Below are 22,402 nucleotides of genomic sequence, written 5' to 3'. Positions count from 1 at the left end.
TGACGTGCCGGCACGCTCTCGCCCACTTGCCGCACTACAATACCGGCCAAGACAAGAGAAAGGCGGCGACGGTAAATAATGAGTCGTGAGACTACACCAGTGTAAAAGGTTAAGTGGGGTGGGTCGACCCACGCCGGCTCGGTAGATCATACCCCACAGTATCTGCCTAGTGGCCGGATTGTGTGACTTCCGTGGTAGGTCCGAGGGATGGCGATGGCTTTTGAGAGAGTACCCTACTAGATACCTCTGACAACTACAAAAATTCCCCTGCAGATTGTGCAGTTCGAGTCTCGTCTTGAACTGTTGTTGCGACCTCCTCTACCACCCTCAACCTTAGCTCGTCTTTCTTCATCTCTTGCTTGTCCCAGAAATAGAATGCAAACAGAACGATACCACTAATTGGCACTGCCACTACGAAAAATAACCACACATTGCGACTTGCTTCATCGAAAGGGACGTTTCCGGCGATACCATTGAAGAAATTCATGCCGAAGAACGAGGACACAAAGGTTGCGGGAAGGAAGGCAATAGTAACCCAGGCTATGCCCCGCATAGCACGACTATCTCTTTGAGTTTCTTCCGCAATTCTTATGCTCTGTGCAAGAAGCATTTCTTCCCTTATCGCTCGCAGGTCGTCTTTCTCCTGCTGAGCATCTGCTCGCATATGTCGATCATGTTCGCGTCTCTGACGCTCGACTTCCTGTTCTCGACGCCCCTTTTCTCGCATTTCACGGAGCTCTTCTTCTCGTTTTTGGCGGTCATCCTCTCGATTATGACGGCGCTCGTCTCTGGCCTGCCTTTCTTCGGCAGCGACATCGATAATATGCTGACGCAATTCTGCGATACTTTCTTTTAAGCGATCTGGGTGGTACTGCTCCAAGCTCTGAGCTAAGTTTAGCAGACCAAACTGCAAAAGCGTATATCTTGACGGCCTTAAAACATCATTTGCCCATCTTGCAACCTCGATGCTGAATTTGATTTGGTTCCATAGACGTAGAAACCTGATCGTATGATTGAATTCGTTGAGCCTATGGAGCAAAGTGCTCAAGCCCCGATGTGAACCTGTTTGGAAAGAGTGTTCTATATCTTCGATCTCCGACATGATGTTCAGCGCCTCGTTCGTGACAGCCCTGATGTACCCTGATATGATGTCGCGAGTCAAACACGCGAAGGCGTCGAAGGGCAAAGGCTCGACTGTGCTCTGGGGTTTGAAACAGTCCCATACACCTTCTTTTAGGGATTTATGCCAATCCTGCGTGCCAATCTTTTCGTCGTAGGCGTATACTCCCTGCCATCGATATGGATTGCCTGCGATAGAACTTATCGAGAGATAATGATATGGAGTGCATTCTGCAGGTGTCTCTAGCAGAATGCTACGCTTCTCTCGTGAACAATGGAGACGACCAGTGGCTGAAGTTTGGTTCCCTTCAAGCAACAACGGTTGCCAGTCTTTTGTTACATCCTTTAGAAACTCTTGTAAGGCGACTGGATCCTTTATATTCTCGAATGGCAGCCTTAGCAAAGTAATATGGGTCGGAAATTTTACCGTGTGAACAGCGTCGATCTGTGGATGCAGAAAGAATGACTTGATCTGGGATGTCCATGGGACGCTGAGCGTCTTCTCGAACGTAACAGTCTCTGAATCTCCTTCGATGAAATGGCCATTATCCGTGTGGTAGACGTATACATTTCCACGACAAGATTCTATCAATTTTTTTTATCTCAGGCTCAAGCCGGGCGCAAAACTCCTGAGCGGGATGCAGGGTTTGATCTAATCGTTCGCAAAAAGAATCCTCTTCAAATGGCTCCAGGGTTTCGGCCATAGTCGCTGAGTGACGAAAAAGGAAAGTGTCGAAGGTAAAGGAATGACATAGAAAGGCAAGGCTGGGGGGTTGAGAGTACATACAGCTCAGCGCAGCTCAGCTGCCAAGAATGTGGCGCACATGCAAGCCTCAAAGGCTTGCATGACAGTAGCTCTGGAGCTGGCGATAGGATCATACAGTACTTTCAAACCCGCCTCCGACGTATTTGATTTGACCAGGTTAATTGAAGCTTTGGAATCTGGATCTTCATCGTTCGCACGGCATTATCGCCTGCAAAGGCCGTCAATGGATGCTAACGATCACTTCACAGCATGTCTACAGCTTCGCGTCCACCTTACCACTCCCCGCAGTCGCAATCAAAAATTGCCCAAAATACTTCTCCAATTTGCTCGCTGCACCTCCATCCAACTCAAGAACCGTGCCCACCCACCCATCAGGTCTCAACACCACTACAGCCCCCTTCTCCGTAGCCACACCGTACCGCAAATGCGCACTACAATTCTCATCATAAAACACACGACCGAACAGCATACCGTCTAGCGTCTCATATGCCGACGGCCCACCCGGTCCCGCAAAGATGGAAAGACATGATATAGGAACATGCGAATCATGTAGCCAAGCAAGACTCAACGTCGATACTGTAAACGCCGACAAAGCTAATTTCGTGCGCGACACCTCCCCAGCAAAAAGGGCAATATAAAACGTTGCCGTATTCGGTGTCTCGACTTGTAGACGCGTAGCTTCAAAAGTCGCGGGTTTCTGCAGCGTAACATCTGGTGCGCGCTGACCAGGCTGTACGGAAGCTACACCTGAACTCTGGACGAGGTTCAAGTAAGAATCTGCTTCGTAATAGATACCTAATCCGCTACTGAATGTCGCTGCTTCAGCCATGACTACACCCAATATCTCATTTGGATCCGCGTTTGGATCGCCAGTCCAGCCCTCGGGTAGCTGCATCGTCATGAGGCGCGAAATGTCTTTGTCGTAGTTGATCAATCGCTGTACATTGGGAAGTCTTTCCGCTTCGTATGAACGTAAAAGGTCTGGGTTGGCGAGGCCTTGGAGGACGAGTGAGAGTTTCCAACCTAGGTTTACTGCGTCGTGCATGCCTGTGTTCATACCTTGAGCTGCACCAGAACTATGCGTGTGACATGCGTCGCCAGCGAGGAAGATACAATCGTTTACGAAGAAGGAACGGGCGATGCGCTGCCCGACCACATAGATGGTCCACCAATCTACTTGCTTGAACTTGAGGCTGAATGGCTTAACGGATGCGATGGCCTCTTTGACGGCGGCTTCTTCGTCGAACACCTCGTATGCTTTCTGGCGCTTGGCTGTGAACGCGAAGCCGATGCGCGTTGCACCTCGATCTAGCGCTGCCCACAGAACGTTCCCGTGTGTGGGCGATTCGATAGCGCAGTATGTTCGCGGTTTGGGGAGATCGGTTTCGATGACACCGTCGACACGCACCCATTTGTCTTCGCTAGATGAGCCGTCGAACGGGATGTTCATTGATCGTCGCACGAAAGACCTGCCGCCGTCTGTGCCGACTAGATATCGGCATTTGACCAAGCTCTTAGCTTTTGTCTCGCCGTGTTCGATTGTAGCCAAGACGCGATGTCCACCCACCTCAACTCCCTCTATTATCTCGATCCCCACCAATGTATACGGCGCGTCAAGTTGTACTCCTTCCCTCGCCAACGCTTTCCTAAATACTTCTTCTTGGTATTTCTGCCTAAGCACCAGCGCAAAATCCCATTTTGTATCCTTCATGTTCTGCATGAATGCCCAGCCTCTTCCTTCTACCTCATTGCCATGTTTATCGTAGTTCACTGTCTCACGACACGCGAAACACTGTTGCGCGAGAGAATCAGCAAGACCAAGCTGGTCAAGCATCTCAGAGCTACGGGGGAAGAGAGTGATAGCGCGACCATAGTTGTCTTGTGAAGATTTAGGGTATTGCTCGATGATTTTGATGCGGTGGGCAGAGCGAGGGAGGTTGCGCGCAAGCTGGTAGGCGGTTATGAGGCCTGGATGCAGTTGTCAGTATGATGGTGTATTCGATGGGTGTTGGGGCACTTTACCTACTGGCCCTCCACCTACCACAAGTACATCTACATGCTCCACAGGCAATTCAAAGGCAGCCATTCTCACTAAGGAGGGCAGAGTCTAGTTTTGGCTTATGGTTTACTTCCTCAAGCTCAGGTACAGCCATGTTGGCAAGCGACAAGCTTTATGAGACTATTATCGGCATGGCAGACGGCAGGGAACAGCTGCTCCCTTGATAAGGAAGCGATCGCATTTTATTAGTCATGCATGAATTGATGTGACACGATGGAGATGGCCGCATTGCAAGTGCTGTCGCAAAGGAAGCAGGCAAGAATGGGGTGGGACGCGACGTCCATGGGTGGGCTGATAAGATAAGGATCTAAGCCGCGTCAGGCCTAAGCGTCAAACCCAGCCGTCGTCACTTTGTAGCTACAACACCAATCTTGACTTGGAGTTACTGCAGAGTACCTATGCGTGTCCAGCGGCCTCGTATTTAGCAACAAAGCTGAACAAGTTCAGTGTATCGATGATGAAACCTCGCACTCAGCTCTACGCAGTAGACGCACCGTCACAATGACCACCCCTACAACGGCAGCACCCACTCCCCCTCCCTCATAGGTTTAGCAAGACTACTTGTATCCCTCTTCGTAAACTTTCCATACCCCTTTTCGCCCAACAATCCCCCATTCTCCCTATCCCAGACCACCTTCCCCCTCAGCAGCGTATACCTCGGCCACTGCTTCAGCCTCCTTCCCTCAAAAGGCGTATAATCAACATCATGATGCAACATGCTATTCGCCAACTCAAATTCCTCCATTTTACCCTCCGGATACCAGATATTGATATCAGCATCCGACTCGTCTTCCACTAATGCGCCTTTCTTTGGGTAAAGCCCGTACAGCTTCGCCGGATTTGCAGACGTGACTTCTACGAATTTAGTGAGCTTGAGACGATTCGCGCTTAGTGTAAGTGGGAGTCTTGTTTCGATTCCGGGACAGCCGTTTGGTATGTATTTGAAGTGGCCCAGTGGGTATTCAGCACTGATGCTGGATTTCTTACCCATCTCGGGGTCATCGTAGCGGAAGGGACAGTGGTCTGAGGACAGGATTGTGAAAGTACCGTTTGCGAGTCCTTCCCAGATTACGTCGCATTCTGCCTCGCTCTCCCGCGGTGGAGGCGAGCATACGCATTTTGCGCCTTCAAAACCTGGTTGGTCGAGATCTTGATTTGTGAGGAAGAGGTACTGTGGGCAGGTTTCGGCGTAGATGGGTAGACCACGGTCTTGTGCTGCTTTGATGTGGGCGGCTGCTGCAGGTGTGGATACGTGGACGATGAGGATTGGCGTGTCCATGAACTCTGATAAACTGATTGCGCGGTAGGTGGCTTCCGTTTCCGCCATGGGTGGGTGGGACGATCCGTGGTACTTTGGCGCGAAGAGCTTCTTCTTTTCAAGTTGTGCGGTCATCCAATCGATTACCTGTCCGTTCTCGGCGTGGATCATAGTCGTTATGCCTTGTTTCCGGGCTTCGAGGAGGATGTCTAGAATCTGGCCATCGTGTAGCTGAAGGGCCTCGTAGGTCATGTAGATCTTCAATGAGGATATGCCTTCCTCCCTCAGAGTCTTGAACTCTGAGAGAGCCTTTTCCGAGGGATTACCAACGATGATGTGGAAAGAGTAGTCGATGTAGCAATTGTCCTTTGCTCGTTCATGAGTGGCCGCCAAAGTATCAAGAAGAGTATCCTCAGTCTTCTTCTGTGGCGCAAAAGTTACCATGGTGGTGGTACCACCACATACGGCCGATCTACTGCCAGTCTCGTAGTTGTCTGCCGTCGAGCCGTTGCCAAACAACGGAGGTTCTTGGAGATGTACATGAGCGTCTACACCTCCTGGCATAACATAGCCACCTTCAGCGTCTATCGTCCTCGTCGCTTTGGCATCTTTCAAGCCTCCTCTTTGAACTACTTTCGCGATCTTCTCGTCTTTGATAGCGATATCCCACTCTCGAACTTCGGTATCCGACACTACGATCCCGTTGACTATAACCAAGTCGTACCCCATTGCCACTTCTTCTCAGCCTTTTTCCAGAGAGTCTGACCTTACGAATCGATCTTTCAATTCAATCTTGGTTATCAAAGGATACATCTCAGCGGTTATCGTGGTTGTAGAAGGACGGCTAGTCCTGGTTTGTGAGGTGCGTATCTCGACCCCTCTTTCGCGCTGCCCCACCTTCCTCCCATCGCCCTCCTCCGGTCCTTATCAACCATAACGCCTATCCGCGGTATAAACGCGCTTGAGAAGGATGCATATATCCGGCACAGTCATAGACATTGGTCATACGTAACGGAGACGCGTTTCTAGAAAGCCGACGCGTCGGATGTGTCAACGGCGGCTCTAACGACTTCACGTCACCATGCCTGACCCTTCAACTCAATTTCCAAACTGCCATAACTGACATCTAAACTACAATGACTTCTGAGCCCCTAAATATCAATGGCACGAGGTTGAACAGCACGTTACAAGAAACATGCACTTTATACGGCGCTCTGCCAGCACCATCAACAGGAATGTGCCGTCTGACATTAACCCCCTCCGATAAAGCCGCTCGAGACTGGCTAGTCAGCGAATGCCAAAGTTTAGGATGCGACATCAAGATTGATCAAATGGGCAACATCTTCGCCATACGTCCAGGGACCGCTAAAGACAAAGCGCCAATCGGTATGGGCAGTCACATGGATACTCAACCGGCGGGTGGGAGGTACGAGCAACATTTCCCAAGCAATCAGTAAGATATCCAAGTACTATGTACTGATTATGGTGCAGGTACGACGGCATACTAGGCGTCCAGTCTGCCCTAGAGGTCCTCCGTATCCTCCACGAAAACAACACCCAAACACATTGTCCCATGGCGCTGATAAACTGGACAAACGAAGAAGGCGCGCGCTTTCCCGGCGCAATGATGGCCTCAGGTGTCTGGAGCACACACAGTATCACGCCTCTAGAATCCTGTCATGCTCTCCAAGATACAGAGGGCATACGCATGAAAGACGCTTTACACTCGACCGGCTACCTAGGTCCAACTCCTTGCGATTATCGCCAAAACAGTCTCTCCGCGCACTTTGAACTCCATATCGAGCAAGGACCTATTCTGGAGAAAAAAGGGAAAAGCGTGGGTATCGTGACGAGTGTACAGGGTATGAAGTGGTTTGCGATTAGGGTTACAGGACGAGAAGGCCATTCCGGTACGACGCCCATGGCAGGCAGGGCCGATGCGCTGGTTACAGCGTCACGGCTTATAACCGCCGTGCGTGATACCGCACTCCAGAGTGCCAGCCTGGGCGTTGCAACCGTTGGTGTTATCAGTAGTGATACGTCATCGCAAGCTACTATACCCGCTGGAGTGGCGTTCGTCGTAGATGTAAGATGTGATACCGACGCCCTCGTTACTCAACTATCCGACGAGATACTGCAGGCATTCGATCGAGTCATCAGTGAGGAGGACAATGGGACGGCATACCGCGTAGAACGTACGTGGGGTTTACCGGAGTCGAAATTCCACACGGATTGTATTGGGGCTGTGAGGAAGGCGGCGGTCGAGCAGGTGGGTCAAGATCAGGTTATGGAGATGAAGAGTAGAGCAGGACATGATAGTGCGTGGACGAGTAGGGTGTGTCCGACTAGTATGATTTTCGTGCCGAGTAGAGAGGGCATCAGTCATAATCCGGAGGAGTACACGAGTCCGGAGCATTGTGCGTTGGGGGCACAAGTTTTGCTTGACGCTGTGCTCGAGTATGACAATAGAGTGAGGTATGGGGAGATTGGAGCCTGGGAGTTAGCAGCTGGGTTGGAATAAAGATGTAATGGTATGCTATGTTATTTCTATCAACACCCAACCATGAGGCGACTATTTACAAAGAAGTTCACACATCCAATCCCCAAGCACCAATCAACTCATCCTCTACATCCCACTTCTTCTTATCCAGAGTAAACAGCCGGCCCGGGGCTTACATACTTGAAACTAGAATCATAAATCGCCTTTGTAAACACCGGGTCACTAGTCTTGTACCCGCCCGGGAAGCTAACACCTGCAGGCGTCGCACTACCACCTCCCGTAACCTTGACCTGGAAGCAACTGACATACGGCTGCGGGTTGTTCGCTCCAGCATGCAGAGCAATCGCCTCGGCCCTAACCAGATAATCGCCCGAAGCAATGTTCTTCGGCACGGTGAAGGCGCGCTTTCCGCAGTTGGCATTGAGGATCTCAGTTCCCCACGAGGCCGTTGTGCCGGTGTAACCGTCCTCTGCGACCTTGAAGAAGGAACCTGATGTGGCAGTTTTTGCGTCGGCGACTTTGGCCATGTAGATTAGAACGGGGCCGTAGTGGTTGCCGCCGATGGCGGGTTGGGAGCAGGAGCGAGAGTTGGGCTGGGCGTGCATCTCTACGGTCAGGGAACCGCCGGCTGTGAGGTATTCATTAGTATCATGGCTCTTCTTGAAAGTATCTCCCCTGTGTAAAGGAGGATTGGCAAGGTAGTGGGAACGGGAAGCGTACCAGCGACTTCACAAACTCCAGACGAAGCAGCAGGACCACGACCACAGAACATGTCCGGCGATGTCAAACTAGTGACTGGGCTGTTGTCCTTGACAGTTCGCACACAGGTGCCAGCTTTGTCTTCAGTGCCGACCCATAGTTCCTGCCAGGTCGAGTGGGCGGAGACGGTTGCCGCGGCGGCGAGGAGAACGGTGGCGTACTTCATCTTGAACGTTGATAAGTTTGCGAAAGGGGATTAAGGGTAGATGATCGTTTCGTATCGAATGTCCCTTCGACACAACTCCAGTACTCCCAGTATTTATTCTCTTTCGATTCCAGTCACATTCATCATAGCAATCTAATAGCGACGATATTACTCCAGCCGGGCCGCTATACCACCATCCCTTGTCATCTCCACAGATCTTTGTCGCCACCGGTCATGATGTTGCACTTGATCACTTACATAAATTGCATCCATGGAATCAAGCTTCCTTGGCATATGTCGGGTAGCATGTCCTCGTCAGCACTCAATTTGTGTGCCGTATAGTCATTGGCGCAAGAGTCTAAAATGTATGACCCCGGGCTTTACCTCATTGGGTACGGCATTGGAATTCTGGGGTCGGGTGTCACATGGCGCAATGTGTGGGCTTTCGAGATGCAACGATGCCCCTGGCTATATGAAGCGGGTATATTGTTTTGTGATTACTAGACCGGCGTGTGTTAGGACAAAGTAAGGAAGCGTGTATGTGGGCTGATCAATGCTCTTCCTGGACGTCGGTGTTTCGGACTTTGCAACAAGATGTCATCTTTGTGAAGCCGACACATTTTACGAACCTGGTGCAGAATGAAACGTCGTCGTGGTGACTATGCTGTGTTGTTGTTCAACGATGCAGATCAACCGGCATCCCGGGTGTACAACCGCCTGACTGACTAGTCCTCTTTTAATCCGAAACAAAGCAAAGCTACTGGAACGCCAACCATTGGCTTGGAATGTTCAAGTCCCGCAATTGTTTTCCTTTTGTTCGTCTCAAGTTATTCAGATATATGACTGACTGACGATGGAAGAGGTCGGTAGGTGGTATGCACCTGGACGTCATTGACTCAGACCTTTCATCTCCGTTCGATTGCGATAGAGTGCGTAATATCCATGATGCTAGCCACGTGACATCCACCATCCTCCCCTCCGCCTCCGCCTCCGCCACCATTCCCGAAAGATTGAGTATCGTCTAAATCATTATCTTGGCGTGTGCATGCACGAGATTTCTACCGGGATTCCGTTACGCCTCTTCCGTTCGATGACATGAACCCACATCGTTGTCTCTCCAGCAATGGGGAGACTTTTTCGTACGGCACTATTCTCAACGTCCCGGTATGAGCCTCAAGCGCTGCAGCGACATCTGGATCGTACCGAACATCGTCTAAAGGCTTTTGCGAGACATTTACGCAACCCCCACCTTCTCTTTCTTCCCAAAATAATTCGCCAGAGTATTCTTTTGTGTCGGCTTCCCTCCTTCTTCCCACCCGCGTCCTTTTTCTTTCCCCCTTCCCCAACACCCATCAACTTCTTGAATTCCTCCCACTCTCCCTTCCCCACAATGCCCCCACTAGCCTCTTTATGCCCCCTCGCAAAGCTTTCACCTAGTCTGTTTCTCAACTCTTTGTCGTCTGCAACAATACTCTCTAGCTTCTTGATAATGTCGACTTTCTCCTCCCCTTCTCTGGCCCGCGCGCACTTGGCAACCCGACAAGAGAAGTTGACTTTATCCGGAAGGTATCCTTCATTCGCGCACATGACCACCTCCAGTTTATTTGACTTGAGCGTGCCGGACCAGCGTGTAGCGATAACGGGGTGGATTTGCGCAGCACTCGATATCGTAAGCAGCGCAATCGTAGCATCAGCCGAGAACTTTGGCGGCGTGTGTGTGCAGCGTTCCGTCTCACGCCGTACTTCTAGGGAAGCAAGTTGAAGCTTCTCGTTCTTTGTTGTTATATCCCCCGGAGTGGTCGCTGATATAACAGCGTCCCACGCGTCATGCACATTGTACGCTGCTGATCTCCTAGGCGCATTGACTAGGGCAACGGCGTCGTTGATGGCTTTCTTGGGATGAAGTTTGAACGTCGCTGTCATGTCAGGAAAGGGCGGTTCCCACTTAATGCTGCTTCCGAGGTCGCCGTGTGTACCTAATGCAGCCAACCAAGACACTTTATCGTGAAGGTCTGCGTGTAGCGGGAGACAGATAGTATATGTTAATAAGGCGCTGGTTGCGACTGGTGGACAGTCGTGAGCTGTGACGTAATCGGCACCTTGTGGGAATCCGCCTTCGTCTGCAAAGTGGTGATCTATGACGAGACATGTATGTGGTAGGTCGATGATGGGTGGTGTTTTTCTGCTGCCTTGGTCGAGGACGAAAATGTAGGAGGGGGACATGGCCGTTAAAGCTGCCTTTGTGGTGGATTCGTGCACGTTGGAGCCTTTAGGGGGAAAGTAAACGGATATGAGAGAAGGTGGTAGACCTAGAGCGGTGACTGTATGATGGAGTATGGCGCCAGAGGAGAGTCCATCGGCATCTTTGTCGGGTAAGATGACAATTGGTTTTTTGGCTTCAGCACTATGGTGGGTTAGTTTACGGATGTCTACCCATCGAGTTCACTTCAACATACCATTCTTTAATGATTTCTCGCGCGCGTTCAATCTGCTCCTTCCGTGCCGGCCAGATAATCTCTCCAGACTCATCCTGTCTTGAAGAGGTAAGATGATAGGCGGGAATAATCGTCTTTGTCTTCTTCGTCTTCGGCGGCGATATATCTTTCTCAGCTTTGCGCTTTGCTAGACTTGACATTACGTTAGGCGCGTGAAACTGCCTCACGTATACGAAGTTGGAAACTCGTAGCGATGGTCGTGGCGAATACAAACTTCTCGAAAAGATGTTTGATGATTTCGCCGATCGACAAACAAGGCCACTCATTACGCGCACAAGAAGCTGTCGTGTGAAGCGAAACGACCTGTGTAGATGCGATGGTCAAAGGTACGAAAGTATCGATGACGTCGTTGACGCGCTAGTCTCATTCTCGTCCCAACCACCACCAAACTCTCAAGACGCGTCTCGTTTGTGTTGGTCTCGAACTAGAATAGTACAATCTCCTGAAAGTCGAGAGGCATAGCTTCACCCTCCATGATTCCATGGATATAGCAGTTGCCAATGAGGCGATACCTGCTCGTCCGTCCCGGCTCTGTCATCATAGTTCCATCTCCGTTGTCAGACGCCTCGGCAGCTACGTTGCGTAGAATTGAAGGGACTTTTGCTCTAGAAAAGATGTGGATTTGGTCACCGACCTGTCATCTTTCAGGAACTACCCCAACGTAACCATGTTGCGTGACTGCCAACCGTGTGCCATGCAAAATGCATCTTGAGGAGAACATCCAACCCGCTTCGATTGCTTTTTTTGGAAACGTATCAGGATCGTTAACGTTCGTGACTGGATTCATTTCGAGTAGCAACCACGTCTCGTACATAGTTCTAATATCCTCCAGTGTTTCCCCGTCGCAAATGTAGTTACCAATCATCGTCTTCAACTTGACAGCGCCCATATCCTCGCCAGTAGGATAGGTGACAACCTGACCAAAGAACTGTTCGGCATCTCTAATGCAAGAGAGGCGAGCGTTGAGATAGACCTCCCCAACATCAGTGACGGTATCCCAGTAAGCACTGCTTACAGCCAGCTCGCTTCTTTCGGCGTCTAGCTTCACCACCGTCTGCGTATCGGCAGCGGCACAAAATTTCCAGTGCCGATTGAAATGCGGTGCCCCTCTGTTGTCCTTTCCTTCGAGTAGGCTGGGCATCCATGAAGGGAACCGATTGGGATCCGGGCCCAGTCCTGCTCTGGCTACAAAAAGAAGCGGATCTTTTGTTTTCAAAAATATGTGATTGACAACCCTTTTGACGATGACTTCGATGGGCGCTTCATAGTCAGGTAAATATGCCTTGTCTTTGCCATCTTTTGCCAGCGAGGTGAGCGTGAATATATGATCACGCGCGCGAGATGCTTTCCTCGTCTGCGTAGATAGATAAAGCAAGTCATGAAGAGACCCGCTTTCCAGACCGATCATGCGCAACATCCGACCGATGCCTAGGTCAAGCAGAGCTATCACGCCTAGGTGCACACCGGGCGAAGCATTCACGTGTGCCCATATGCTTCCCTCTCTGAGTATGGCAGCCGTTGCCCGACAAATACGATCCAAAGGTCCATCCCACTCCCCACATAGAGTATGCACATTTGCTTGTAGCAGAACTTCCTGTTGAATCCACGCCCTGTTGTACCACGGCCGGCGAAAGAAAGCCTTTAACGAAGCAATTTTCTTCTCATATTCTTCTTGAGACATGTCTTTTTCTCTAAGCCGTGCTGCAAACCCTGTGTGAAAAGGGGTCAAAAAGGGCATTCGACTTGGGTCCGACACACTCCTTAGCGCAGTTCCAAGATCGTTCAACCATAGTGCCGGCTCTGCACTGTCCATGTTGCTTGTCTTCTCCAACTCTTCAAAAAGTACCTCCAACGCGATGTCGCTGTTGTCTTTCTTTTCGCCGAGAAATACAATTGTGGCCGTCGCTGCAGTATAGATGTCTCCCATCAACTGAACTTGCATAGCCTTCTCTTTATTATCTTCCTGGTTAATGCACACAGCATCTGCCCATACAACAGGTTCCCTACGCCCAAAAAATCTTCGCAAGTGTTGCAAAGCCGAATGGAGAGATTCCGTGATGTTGATGTAACCGCTTTGAGTATACACAGAACGACACTTTGTCGCATCTCCCCACGTGTACGATAGAGCAACGTACTGTGGCTGATGGTCAAGGTAAAAATGGCTGACTTGACATCGGATTGGGCCCGTCCAGGCGCCTGGGTCAACCTTGATGAGGCGGATATCACGAGGATTCGATAGAGACGAATAAGAAAAGACAGGTTGTTCGTTAAAGTCACGCTGAGCGGGCGTGGATCTGGATTCCATATCCATAGCTGTCTGTGGATAGCGTTCTGTGGTGTGGGCGATGGGGGGATGGGTGCACGAGTGACGGCTGGGAGTTCACGCTTGTGGAAAGTACGCTGTGATCATATTTTGGCAACAACAGCAGCGCGGTCAACAGCTGCTGCTGCTCGGCCTCAACCTTGTCGCCTGCCTATTCCCTGAGTGATTGGTTAGGAGCGCAAGGCTGATTCTGGGCAGGTAGCCATAGGCGCTAATCCGTAGTGGGGCGCAGCTGGCCCGTTCATTGGTCAGCTCGGTACCCAGTCCTCGTCTTGGGGAGGTTATCTACCTAGATAGAACCGCATCCAGCCCTCCGCTCAAGACCTAAGCACCGTCACAGTCTCTCGGTTGATCGTTGGCTGATGGGGTAGGCAATGAACTTTTGGTCAGCGTGACCTGCCCACACCATGCTAGCGCCACTGCTCGCGGTCTTCGATATGGTAGAGAAGCCTTCTTGCTGTCTCTACTCACCCAGCGCGATAACAAACGCATAGTATGCCATGACAATGGCTGCTCTCACTTCTATTATGAATATGATCAAGAGTTTGTTACCTGCCCACAATGTATTGCGCCATATCATTTATATTCAGTGTTAACGTAAAACTTCTTCTTTCTCCTCCTTATTCTTCTTCTTCCCCATCAATCACAGCCTAGGGCCCAGTCACTGCAAGTACCCATTCGCTTGCAACCACTCCCTAACCACCTTCTCGTCTCTCTCCGCATAACTTGCATAACTGCGAATTGTATCATCCACAACCTCCAGTCCCTTATTGTAGCCTCTAGTATCCTTGGTCTTGAAGAACTCTTGGATCTCATCCGCAACCTTGGCGTCCGTGAACTTGTTCAGTCCGAACCTGAGGAAGCGCTCCAGCACAACAGGGTTACCCGCAAGTGCAGGATGTACCTTGGCATCCCAGTTGTCCCTTATGTAGTGCCAGACCTCCGGGCGGACCTTTGAGTTATTGGCCAGGGCAATGGTGGAAGAGTGTTTATCTTGCATAGCAACCTTGTCGGAAAACACAAAGTCCATGACCTGTTTCGCCAGCTCACTCGTTTGCACCCTCCCAAGACTGCCCAAGCAAATTTCCTTGCCATCAATCGAAGTCGTGTTGATGTATTCGTTTATGACAGCTTGCAGAGCAGATTCGCCCCGATTCTTAATCGCTGTAGCGAAAACAGCGCGGCGAAGAGAAGGATGGATAGCGTTCTTGTCCCCCTTCTCGACGTAAGCGTCGAAGCGCTTCAACGCCTCATCGACAGTGGCCTTGTGACCGACGATACCAGCAGAAAGAAGAAGAGCAGCCCTGAGTTGACCAACCAGATAACTCTCCCCTTCCTTGAACTCCCAGCCGACCTTTTCAACAGCCGGCGTGATAAGCTTTTGGTGGTATTTCCTCAGTCCCTCACTGATGTCTTCGCTGCCGGAGAAGACACTGCGGACATTACCAATATTGGTGAGGATCTGAGACCAGACCAGGTAATCGGATTCGTCTTGGAAGCGCTCTGCTAGTGCGAGGAGACCGGCAGTAGATCCGTAACCTGCAACTGCGTTCGCGTAAGCATCGCCAACAAGACCGATCTTGTCCTGCACGGTGAGCTGATCACGGTCTTCTCCGAGTTTCTTGAGGCGGTCGGCGGGGTAGTTGGTGCGGTAGAAGCCAGTGAGATCCTTGTTGAGGAGGTAGAAACTGTCGCTGACATCTCGGATTGTGTCTTCCTTCTGTGTCATAGCAGTTGTCTTGTGAACGGACGCAGTGGAGGCAGATTCGCCGGTGTGCAGGCCAAGCGGAATCCACCAGGTGGTTTCATCCTCTTCGGGCTTGACGTTACCGGCGAGGAGGAAACGTTGTTGGCGCAGGCCAATCTGGCCGGGCTCTTCAGCTACGGTGACGACTGGGAAACCGATTCTGCGAACCCAAAGGTCCATGAAGGTGTTTACGTTCTGGCCAGACGCCTTGCTCAAGGCGGACCACAGGTCGTTGGTCGTGGCGTTGGAGTACTGGTGGGCCTTGAGGTAGTCGGCAACACCTTGGAGGAAGACCTTTTCGCCAAGATGAGCGCTCAGCATGCGGATGACTGAGGATCCCTTCAGGTAGGAGATGTGGTCAAAGATCTGGTCGACCTCGAGGCCGTCATATACGGGTACTTCGATGGGATGCGAGGTTCGTAGTGCGTCGAGGGCGAAGGCTTGTTGTACGGAATCAGTCTAGAAGACATGGTCAGCGGGCTGTTAGAGCAGATACCTCGAGATTTATGACGTACGACAAACTGTCCCCAGACGTTCCATTCTAGCAGTGTTAGCGATAGTTCCTGCATCGTATTGATTGGACCTACCTGGATAGAGATGGTCAATCGCAAGCCATCCGACCCATGTCGCGAAACCCTCGTTGAGCCAAAGCTCACTCCACCAGTCCATGGTGACAAGGTTACCGAACCATTGATGAGCAAGCTCGTGAGCTACAACGTAAGCTACCCTGTTGCGGTAGCTGTCGGCGGATGTGGCGGGATCGAAGAGCACAGCAGTAGTTCTGTAGGTGATGAGACCCCAGTTCTCCATAGCTCCGTGCGAGAACTCATGAACGGCCAACAGATCAACCTTGGGTAGCGGGTAATCGATCTGGAAGACCTCGGAGAAGTAATCGACAATCTTATGGCAGTTGTCCAGCGCAAAACGTCCCTGCTCCTTCAAACCACGGGTGGTGTACACCCTAACAGGAATATTCTTGCCATTGTACTTGCGCTCGGTGTGCGCCTCAACGTACTCAAAGTCACCGATAGCCCACGCCAAAAGATACGTAGACATGATGGGCGATCGCTCAAATACAACAGTGTGGAAGCCGTCCCTCTTGCTAGCCTTGATCTCCTTCTCTGGCATGTTGCTGAGTGCGACCTGGTCCTTGGGCACTTCCAGCTCGACGTCAAAGGTAGCTTTCAGGTTCGGCTCGTCAAAGCAAGGGAAAGCGCGGCGGGCGTCGCAGGCCTCGAATTGGGTGCTGAACATGTAGTGGAACTCGTCATCCTTTGCTACGGAAGCGGGGACGTCGCCCTTGGGCTTGTACTTGGAGCGGTAGAAGCCGGCCATGATGTTATTGACGAAGCCTGAGAACTTGATGGACAGCTCGGCTTCACCGGTGTAGGTGATGTTCTCGCCAAAGTCTAGAGTGACTTGTTGTCTCTTGTCATCGTAGGAGATGTCCTTTGCCGATAGTGTCTTGTCGCCGGCCTTGAGCTCAGCGCTTTGTAGCTTGAGCTGATGTGCGTTGAGGACCAGGGTGTTGAAGCCATCGTCCTTTGTGATTTTGGTGGTGATGTTGACGGTACCCTTGTAACCAAAGTTACCGCCAAACTCGAGGTCGTGGAGGGAGAGGGCATAGTGGGAGGGTTTGACCCTAGAGGATGGCTGTCAGTATAGATGCAGTGAGACAAGTGTAAGGACTGACCATGACGGGAGAACATCGCGATCAGAAGCCATGTTGACGAAACTACTAGTAACCTCGCTCTGACAAAACCTCTTTTGTGTTCCAAAAGTGTTTGTGGTAGCTACCGCAAACCTCGGTCTGAGGCGTAATTGCGTACGTGGGGCAGAATCAAGCTCTCTAGCTGCAGAAGAGAAGCTTCTAGAGCTGCTAAGGTGGGCCGGAGAGGTGTTGAAGTGGGTCGAGCAAGGTGAATGCGATACAGCGGAAAGTAAACGCGTCGAAGAATTGAGAGTGGCTCTACTCCGAGTCAATTGTCGAGAGCATAGTCTCGCTGAAGCCGATAGAGCAGCCAGGGTGAAGGTTTAAGAAAGGAGGGGCTGAATGGCTTGATCGGAAAGAGGGCAAGAGCGTAATTGGCACATGTATGAGATGATGCATATGGGCTTAGAGGGGAAGGTGCGCGTGCGGCATGCCGACTGCCCCACCCATGTAGCCATCCCTGCCCCTAGGGTTTAGCGCGGGGTCTTTTGAGATGCATCTATACTAGATTGGGAGATATAATGATGCTTTGGTGTACGAGATCAGGTGTTATTTGCTTTCAAGGTTGGCGTGCGTCTTCGAACACGTAATCATGCGTAGATGAAGAGCAGATATCTCAGAACGTTGGTATGACATTGACGCCGTGCAAATGCTCCAATTTACGCCTCAGCCATGCAAAGATATACGGATCCAATCCGCCCTTCCATCCAAGCCTCATACTCACAAACGCATCACTTCTCTTTACATTTGCACGTCTAGCCCTCTGTGTTAAGACCAAAGGATAATATTGCATCTTCCCATCCAGTCCTGTATCCTCAAATCCTAATAAGCACATCCAAACACTGTATCCTCCACTCCTTCTTCCCCAACAACCCCTTGACCCACTCATAACTCTGCCCCTCACTCCCCCCATTCCCTCCAAATCCGATCTTCCCCTTGACCCCTTCTACCGCCGTCTTCACAACCGCCTGTGCCGTGGCATTCGCCGCCTGGGCCAACATGCCCGTCGTTTCCGCCACAGTCCCATTCAGCGCCAGTTCAGCGCTATCAGATAGCGGCGCATCGAACCACGGTGTGTGAAAGTCGAAGAGTGCGACGACGAGGATGAAGAGGAGGAGCGAGCAGTATACACATGGGCGGTTTAGGAAGTAGGTGGCTGAGATGAAGAGGACGAGGTAGACGGGGGAGGCGTGCGTTCGTAGTCTAGGGGTGTGCGTGTTAGAATACGCTCGTCATACAAGATATGGAAAGGGAAGGGAGACGGATGAGGTGGAGCTTACAAGAAGAAAAGAACTGGTATCCAGCTCCGTAGGCAGAACATGGTGGGCGGTGGTTGTATGGTTGTTGTCCTATGCAGGTAGGTAGCCTCGCGTGCGCAACGCTACAGCCTGTGCTTTCTGGGTCTTGACGTATGCGTATCCCTAATCTAACAGCGGTCGTGTGAGCGCGCGCGCACTTTACCGGCGATAACAGGACGACAGTTGTAGGCGACCGAGTGAAAGCGCTGACAAATACGACGACTCGGCAGGGCGAACCTTGTTAATAGGGAAAACAGCGAGCGGATGGAAAGAGTAACAAATGGTTCTGGATTAGGACAAGAAAAAGGTTGAGGGTTGCTGACAGCAGCGAGGGTAGTGCGGAGTTGCTGGCGCGCCGATATTAGCGTCATTTGATTGGAGCCCTTCAAGCAACCTCGAAGCTGCAGCTGGTGGCGCAGTACCTAGACATTCATGCATGCAGGTCGCCTTTCGCGTGTCTCAGCCTTATCGGATGCAACTCAATGTGGCGACAAGTGCGGAATGGATCATGGCACGTTTATTCTTATAAGCTATCTTCCTACATGCGCCTTTTCCCGTCGTTTTGCGTCGTCCAGCTTGCACAATGCCCAGCCAGCCAACTGTCTGAAGTCTGTATGAATAGCCCAACCTTGTGTCCTCCCATTGAATGCCTCAAAACGCCCGCCTAACACACATATGCCAATGTATGAAGCACAGTGGGGCCAAACTCGGCCACCGATAGCAGAAAGAGAGCAGCGTCCTTGCGCGCGATATCTATACGGGCAGGTTGAACTTCTTGCCTTGGATGACCCTAAATATATGTTAGACTTCTGACGTGCATGCATCGAGTTCTGCAACAACTTACTTGGTGTAGTAAATGTAGAAGAAATCAGAGTACAAGATGGTCTGGATGATACCAGCAATCACCGCAATCGGGTCGTAGAACTTGGGCACCTCGAAGAAGTAACGGTAGATCCAGTTGGGGATATACAGAGCCCGGTAAGCACCCAGCGCAAAGAGGTAGTGTGTCGTAATCGTCTCCGCCTCGCCGGTTCTCTGCAGCATAAAGAGCTGGGGCAGAATAGCCACTGATTCCAGCCAGATGGAGAAAGCCCAGAGTATCTCGGTGAAGGTGTACTTGTACGGGAAAAGTATCGCCAACACTGCGCTCGCTCCCAGCAGATATTGCACCTTGAATGTGTCTAGATTCGGGTCGTGCGTCGGTTTGTAGTCGTTGAGCATGAGGTAGACGGTATAGGCCGATGTGCTGATGAAGATGATCTTGAAGATGGTGTTGTAGAGCGACTTCGGTTCGTAAAAGGTCCATAGTAAGTCGACGTAACGCGTGAGATAGACAATCAGGTAGAGGAATTGCGATTTGAACGAGATGCCAGACGCGCTCTGTCTTGTGTTAGTGCATGTGGCGCATCACTTGTGCAGTCCAGGCACACGTACGCTTGACACCTTCATCTTATGCAGCAGAATTAGGATGGATAGCAAGTGGGACAAATCCCCTACACCATGTTAGCATTCAATACCCGAAAGAGATTTGTGTCGCGACGCCTACCCAACAATCGGAAGAGGTTCATCATGGCGGTAAGTGCGTCGCTAGTCGCTGCGAGAGGAGCGTGCGAGGTTTGGCGACTTGAGGCGTGGTTGAGGGTTGTGATTGAGTGCCTGGAATAAAAAGACACGTTCCGCCAGCTGCATCACGTAGGGATGGGAGCTGGCCATCCTTGCACGCCAAGCCCCTGCCCCTGCCGCCAACGTCATCCCGATCGCCGCTACCACTCCCGCAGCCGTTCGCATGGCCATTCACTATTCACTCCACAGCAGTTCGCCATGGCCCATCTCCTTGGATGGAAAGACATCCTCAGACCAATCCGCGATGGTTACCGCCATCTGTTCCCCACTCCCGACACTGGGCCCACGCCTGAACAAAGACGCCAACAGCGCGGCCTAGATCGGCTGAAAGGCTTTGCTTACTTTGATACTTTTGATCAATTGGAGTCGTGGAACGAAACTGATTCTGACCCTCTCCAAAGGGCCAACACGCCGCTGCTACGAGGGACAGCCGAAACCACGACGGACAACCTTGGCAAGACACCTGTTCTATTGATTCATGACTATTCTGGTAATTATCATGACTACGAAAGCGTTCAGCCTGTCGGTGTGGACAAGGAGTTTTACTCGTGTGAATATCTCCAATTCGTTGATACCTTTGTTTACTTCTCTCATAAGTTAGTCTGCGTTCCACCACCTATGTGGACGAATACACTTCACCGGAATGGTGTAGAAGCTTTGGGAACGTTCTTGATCGAGCCGCAGACTGAGGGCTCAGAACGTCTGTTACAGCGCACGACAGATGAGTTTGGGGAGATGCACTTCCCCATGGCCAAGAAGCTAGACCGTATTGCGACGCATTACGGCTTCGATGGCTGGTTAGTGAACATCGAGAAACCATTCCCAAGCCAAGTGTGGAACGCAGAGGTTCTCGAAGCCTTCCTGCGCCAACTGAAAGGCAATCTAGGAGTTAACAAACGACTCATATGGTAATATCCTCATATCCACCATCACCACAACTGACACATGACTCTACTCTAGGTACGATGCTCTCACCACTTCCAACAAAGTATCCTACCAGAACGCAGTCAACTTCTCCAACCTCGACTTTGCCAAGGCATGCGGAAGCATACTCACAAACTACTGCTGGAAGGATATCGATGTTTCCGAATCAGCAAAATGGTCCCTGTACAGCAAGTTTCTACCTCAGGGAAACATCTACTTCGGTGTCGATGTTTGGGCACAGAACAAGTCCAGTTTCACTCATCCACGCGTTACCTACCCCGAGTATGGAGGCGGTGGTACTAACACTGGAGTTGCCGTGGCTAAATTGGCAGAATCTGGCCTCTCGGTAGGCATCTTCGCACCTGCGTGGTCATTCGAACATTTTCCGGGCCATGAACGCGATGTTGAACGTACAGTATGGGAGAGCACTTTGTTGCCGGAGAAAATTGACTGCAGTTGTGGCGATTGTGCATCGCGTCATCCACCAAACAAGGAGCTGGCAGTCTTACGTACAGCGAAAGAGCGCGTGGCGGGCTCAGAGCACTTGTTCTACACCGATTTTAGCCGCGCTTTCGGGACACATGGCGGCGATGCGAAACACTTGTTTGATGGCTACGACATGCACGCACAACTGGGTCAGCAATCCATTCTCCCGCGTCCAGCTATTCTCGGAATCCGAGAGGGACCTATTACACTTTCGCATCATATTGAGACCGAACCCAACGGACACGTTTTAGTAATCGATGTCACCCAAAACCGATTGACAGATGCAGAATCGATAGAGGAATGGCTTCCCCTTTACAAACTCGACATGCCAGCAGATGGTTCTTTACACCTATTGACAGTACTGAGTACTAAAATCACACCCTACACGAGCCCACAGACAAAGGACGTCCTCATTAGCATATACTTTAAAACTACCTCAGCAATTCACTACATTCCATTGCCGTTATCCAGGGATCCTAAGAAGCTCGTAGACCAGATACCTCAATCCCGTATCCAAGAACTAGGCGTTCATGTAAAAGGCGCATGGAGTTCACCTCTAGGCGAACCCGTCCGATTGATGAGTATCGCGGAGATTTGCATCACGCCTGGATTCTCTTTACAAGAAAGACACGTGTTCGAAATCACGCAAGTATGGCTTGAGGAGCGCGGTGAAGGGGAGAGGAGGCAGACTAGGCTGTGCTGGACATATGGAGGTTCTACGGGGTCTGATTGCGAAGATGCGGGTATGCCGTGGAGTGATGTGACGGGGCCTTTTGCACATTTTGAGATTCGTAGCAGTGGCCGGCTGTTGTTTGGGAGAGCGTACGCATTGGAGTATATCTTGAATGACAAGTTTATTGATCGCAGCGCTGGGGAAAAGCTTGAGATTGAAGTCGTGGGAATTGGGTTTGATGGACGGGAACTTGCCAAGAAGAAGGTTGAGCTGCAGCTATAATACTTCGACTCATAAGACTATAGCTCTTCAAGCCATCCGCGGTTTACTCGAAAGGAGTATCGAAGAATGCAAGAGTGACTGGGCCTTTACGCAACTTTGTTCCTGGGCAACATGAGAATGAGGCTGCGTTATAGTTAGGTTCCGGCGATAACTGTATCAGCAATGTACATCACATCAAGCTGCGCCACAGAAGAAGCAAGATTTTAAATGCGTCTCCGCCATCATAATTGTATT

The 22,402-nt window shown here is 51.0% G+C and overlaps 8 protein-coding genes across 8 annotated transcripts; 2 read left to right on the top strand and 6 right to left on the bottom strand.

Moving 5' to 3' along the window:
* Positions 1-253: 253 nt before the first annotated feature.
* Positions 254-3,971, bottom strand: ALTATR162_LOCUS3572 (uncharacterized protein; the record flags this gene model as incomplete). Its single annotated transcript, XM_043311180.1, has 3 exons — positions 254-1,704; positions 2,357-3,853; positions 3,908-3,971. 3 exons carry the CDS (start codon positions 3,969-3,971, stop codon positions 254-256), a joined length of 3,012 nt encoding a protein of 1,003 aa, XP_043167115.1.
* Positions 3,972-4,455: 484 nt separating this feature from the next.
* On the bottom strand, positions 4,456-5,931 carry ALTATR162_LOCUS3571 (uncharacterized protein; the record flags this gene model as incomplete). The annotated part of the gene is made up of 1 exon (XM_043311179.1): positions 4,456-5,931. The coding sequence occupies one exon, from the start codon at positions 5,929-5,931 to the stop codon at positions 4,456-4,458; it is 1,476 nt and encodes a 491-aa protein (XP_043167114.1).
* A 407-nt stretch (positions 5,932-6,338) lies between these two features.
* Positions 6,339-7,723, top strand: ALTATR162_LOCUS3570 (uncharacterized protein; the record flags this gene model as incomplete). Its single annotated transcript, XM_043311178.1, has 2 exons — positions 6,339-6,628; positions 6,694-7,723. 2 exons carry the CDS (start codon positions 6,339-6,341, stop codon positions 7,721-7,723), a joined length of 1,320 nt encoding a protein of 439 aa, XP_043167113.1.
* Positions 7,724-7,845: 122 nt separating this feature from the next.
* ALTATR162_LOCUS3569 (uncharacterized protein) lies at positions 7,846-11,241 on the bottom strand (the record flags this gene model as incomplete). The annotated part of the gene is made up of 4 exons (XM_043311177.1): positions 7,846-8,330; positions 8,423-8,627; positions 9,954-11,010; positions 11,063-11,241. 4 exons carry the CDS (start codon positions 11,239-11,241, stop codon positions 7,846-7,848), a joined length of 1,926 nt encoding a protein of 641 aa, XP_043167112.1.
* Positions 11,242-14,085: 2,844 nt separating this feature from the next.
* ALTATR162_LOCUS3568 (uncharacterized protein) lies at positions 14,086-16,896 on the bottom strand (the record flags this gene model as incomplete). The annotated part of the gene is made up of 4 exons (XM_043311176.1): positions 14,086-15,630; positions 15,687-15,712; positions 15,759-16,813; positions 16,865-16,896. 4 exons carry the CDS (start codon positions 16,894-16,896, stop codon positions 14,086-14,088), a joined length of 2,658 nt encoding a protein of 885 aa, XP_043167111.1.
* An 801-nt stretch (positions 16,897-17,697) lies between these two features.
* On the bottom strand, positions 17,698-18,203 carry ALTATR162_LOCUS3567 (uncharacterized protein; the record flags this gene model as incomplete). The annotated part of the gene is made up of 2 exons (XM_043311175.1): positions 17,698-18,085; positions 18,163-18,203. 2 exons carry the CDS (start codon positions 18,201-18,203, stop codon positions 17,698-17,700), a joined length of 429 nt encoding a protein of 142 aa, XP_043167110.1.
* Positions 18,204-18,933: 730 nt separating this feature from the next.
* Positions 18,934-19,748, bottom strand: ALTATR162_LOCUS3566 (uncharacterized protein; the record flags this gene model as incomplete). Its single annotated transcript, XM_043311174.1, has 4 exons — positions 18,934-18,970; positions 19,025-19,560; positions 19,615-19,673; positions 19,727-19,748. 4 exons carry the CDS (start codon positions 19,746-19,748, stop codon positions 18,934-18,936), a joined length of 654 nt encoding a protein of 217 aa, XP_043167109.1.
* A 253-nt stretch (positions 19,749-20,001) lies between these two features.
* On the top strand, positions 20,002-22,168 carry ALTATR162_LOCUS3565 (uncharacterized protein; the record flags this gene model as incomplete). Its single annotated transcript, XM_043311173.1, has 2 exons — positions 20,002-20,711; positions 20,764-22,168. The coding sequence occupies 2 exons, from the start codon at positions 20,002-20,004 to the stop codon at positions 22,166-22,168; spliced, it is 2,115 nt and encodes a 704-aa protein (XP_043167108.1).
* Between the last annotated feature and the right edge of the window lie 234 nt (positions 22,169-22,402).

Source organism: Alternaria atra (assembly GCF_907166805.1).
Source record: "Alternaria atra isolate CS162 genome assembly, contig: 22, whole genome shotgun sequence".
NCBI lineage: Eukaryota > Fungi > Ascomycota > Dothideomycetes > Pleosporales > Pleosporaceae > Alternaria > Alternaria atra.
The sequence above is the reverse complement of the archived record's forward strand: the minus strand, read 5'-3'. Positions and strand labels throughout refer to the sequence as shown.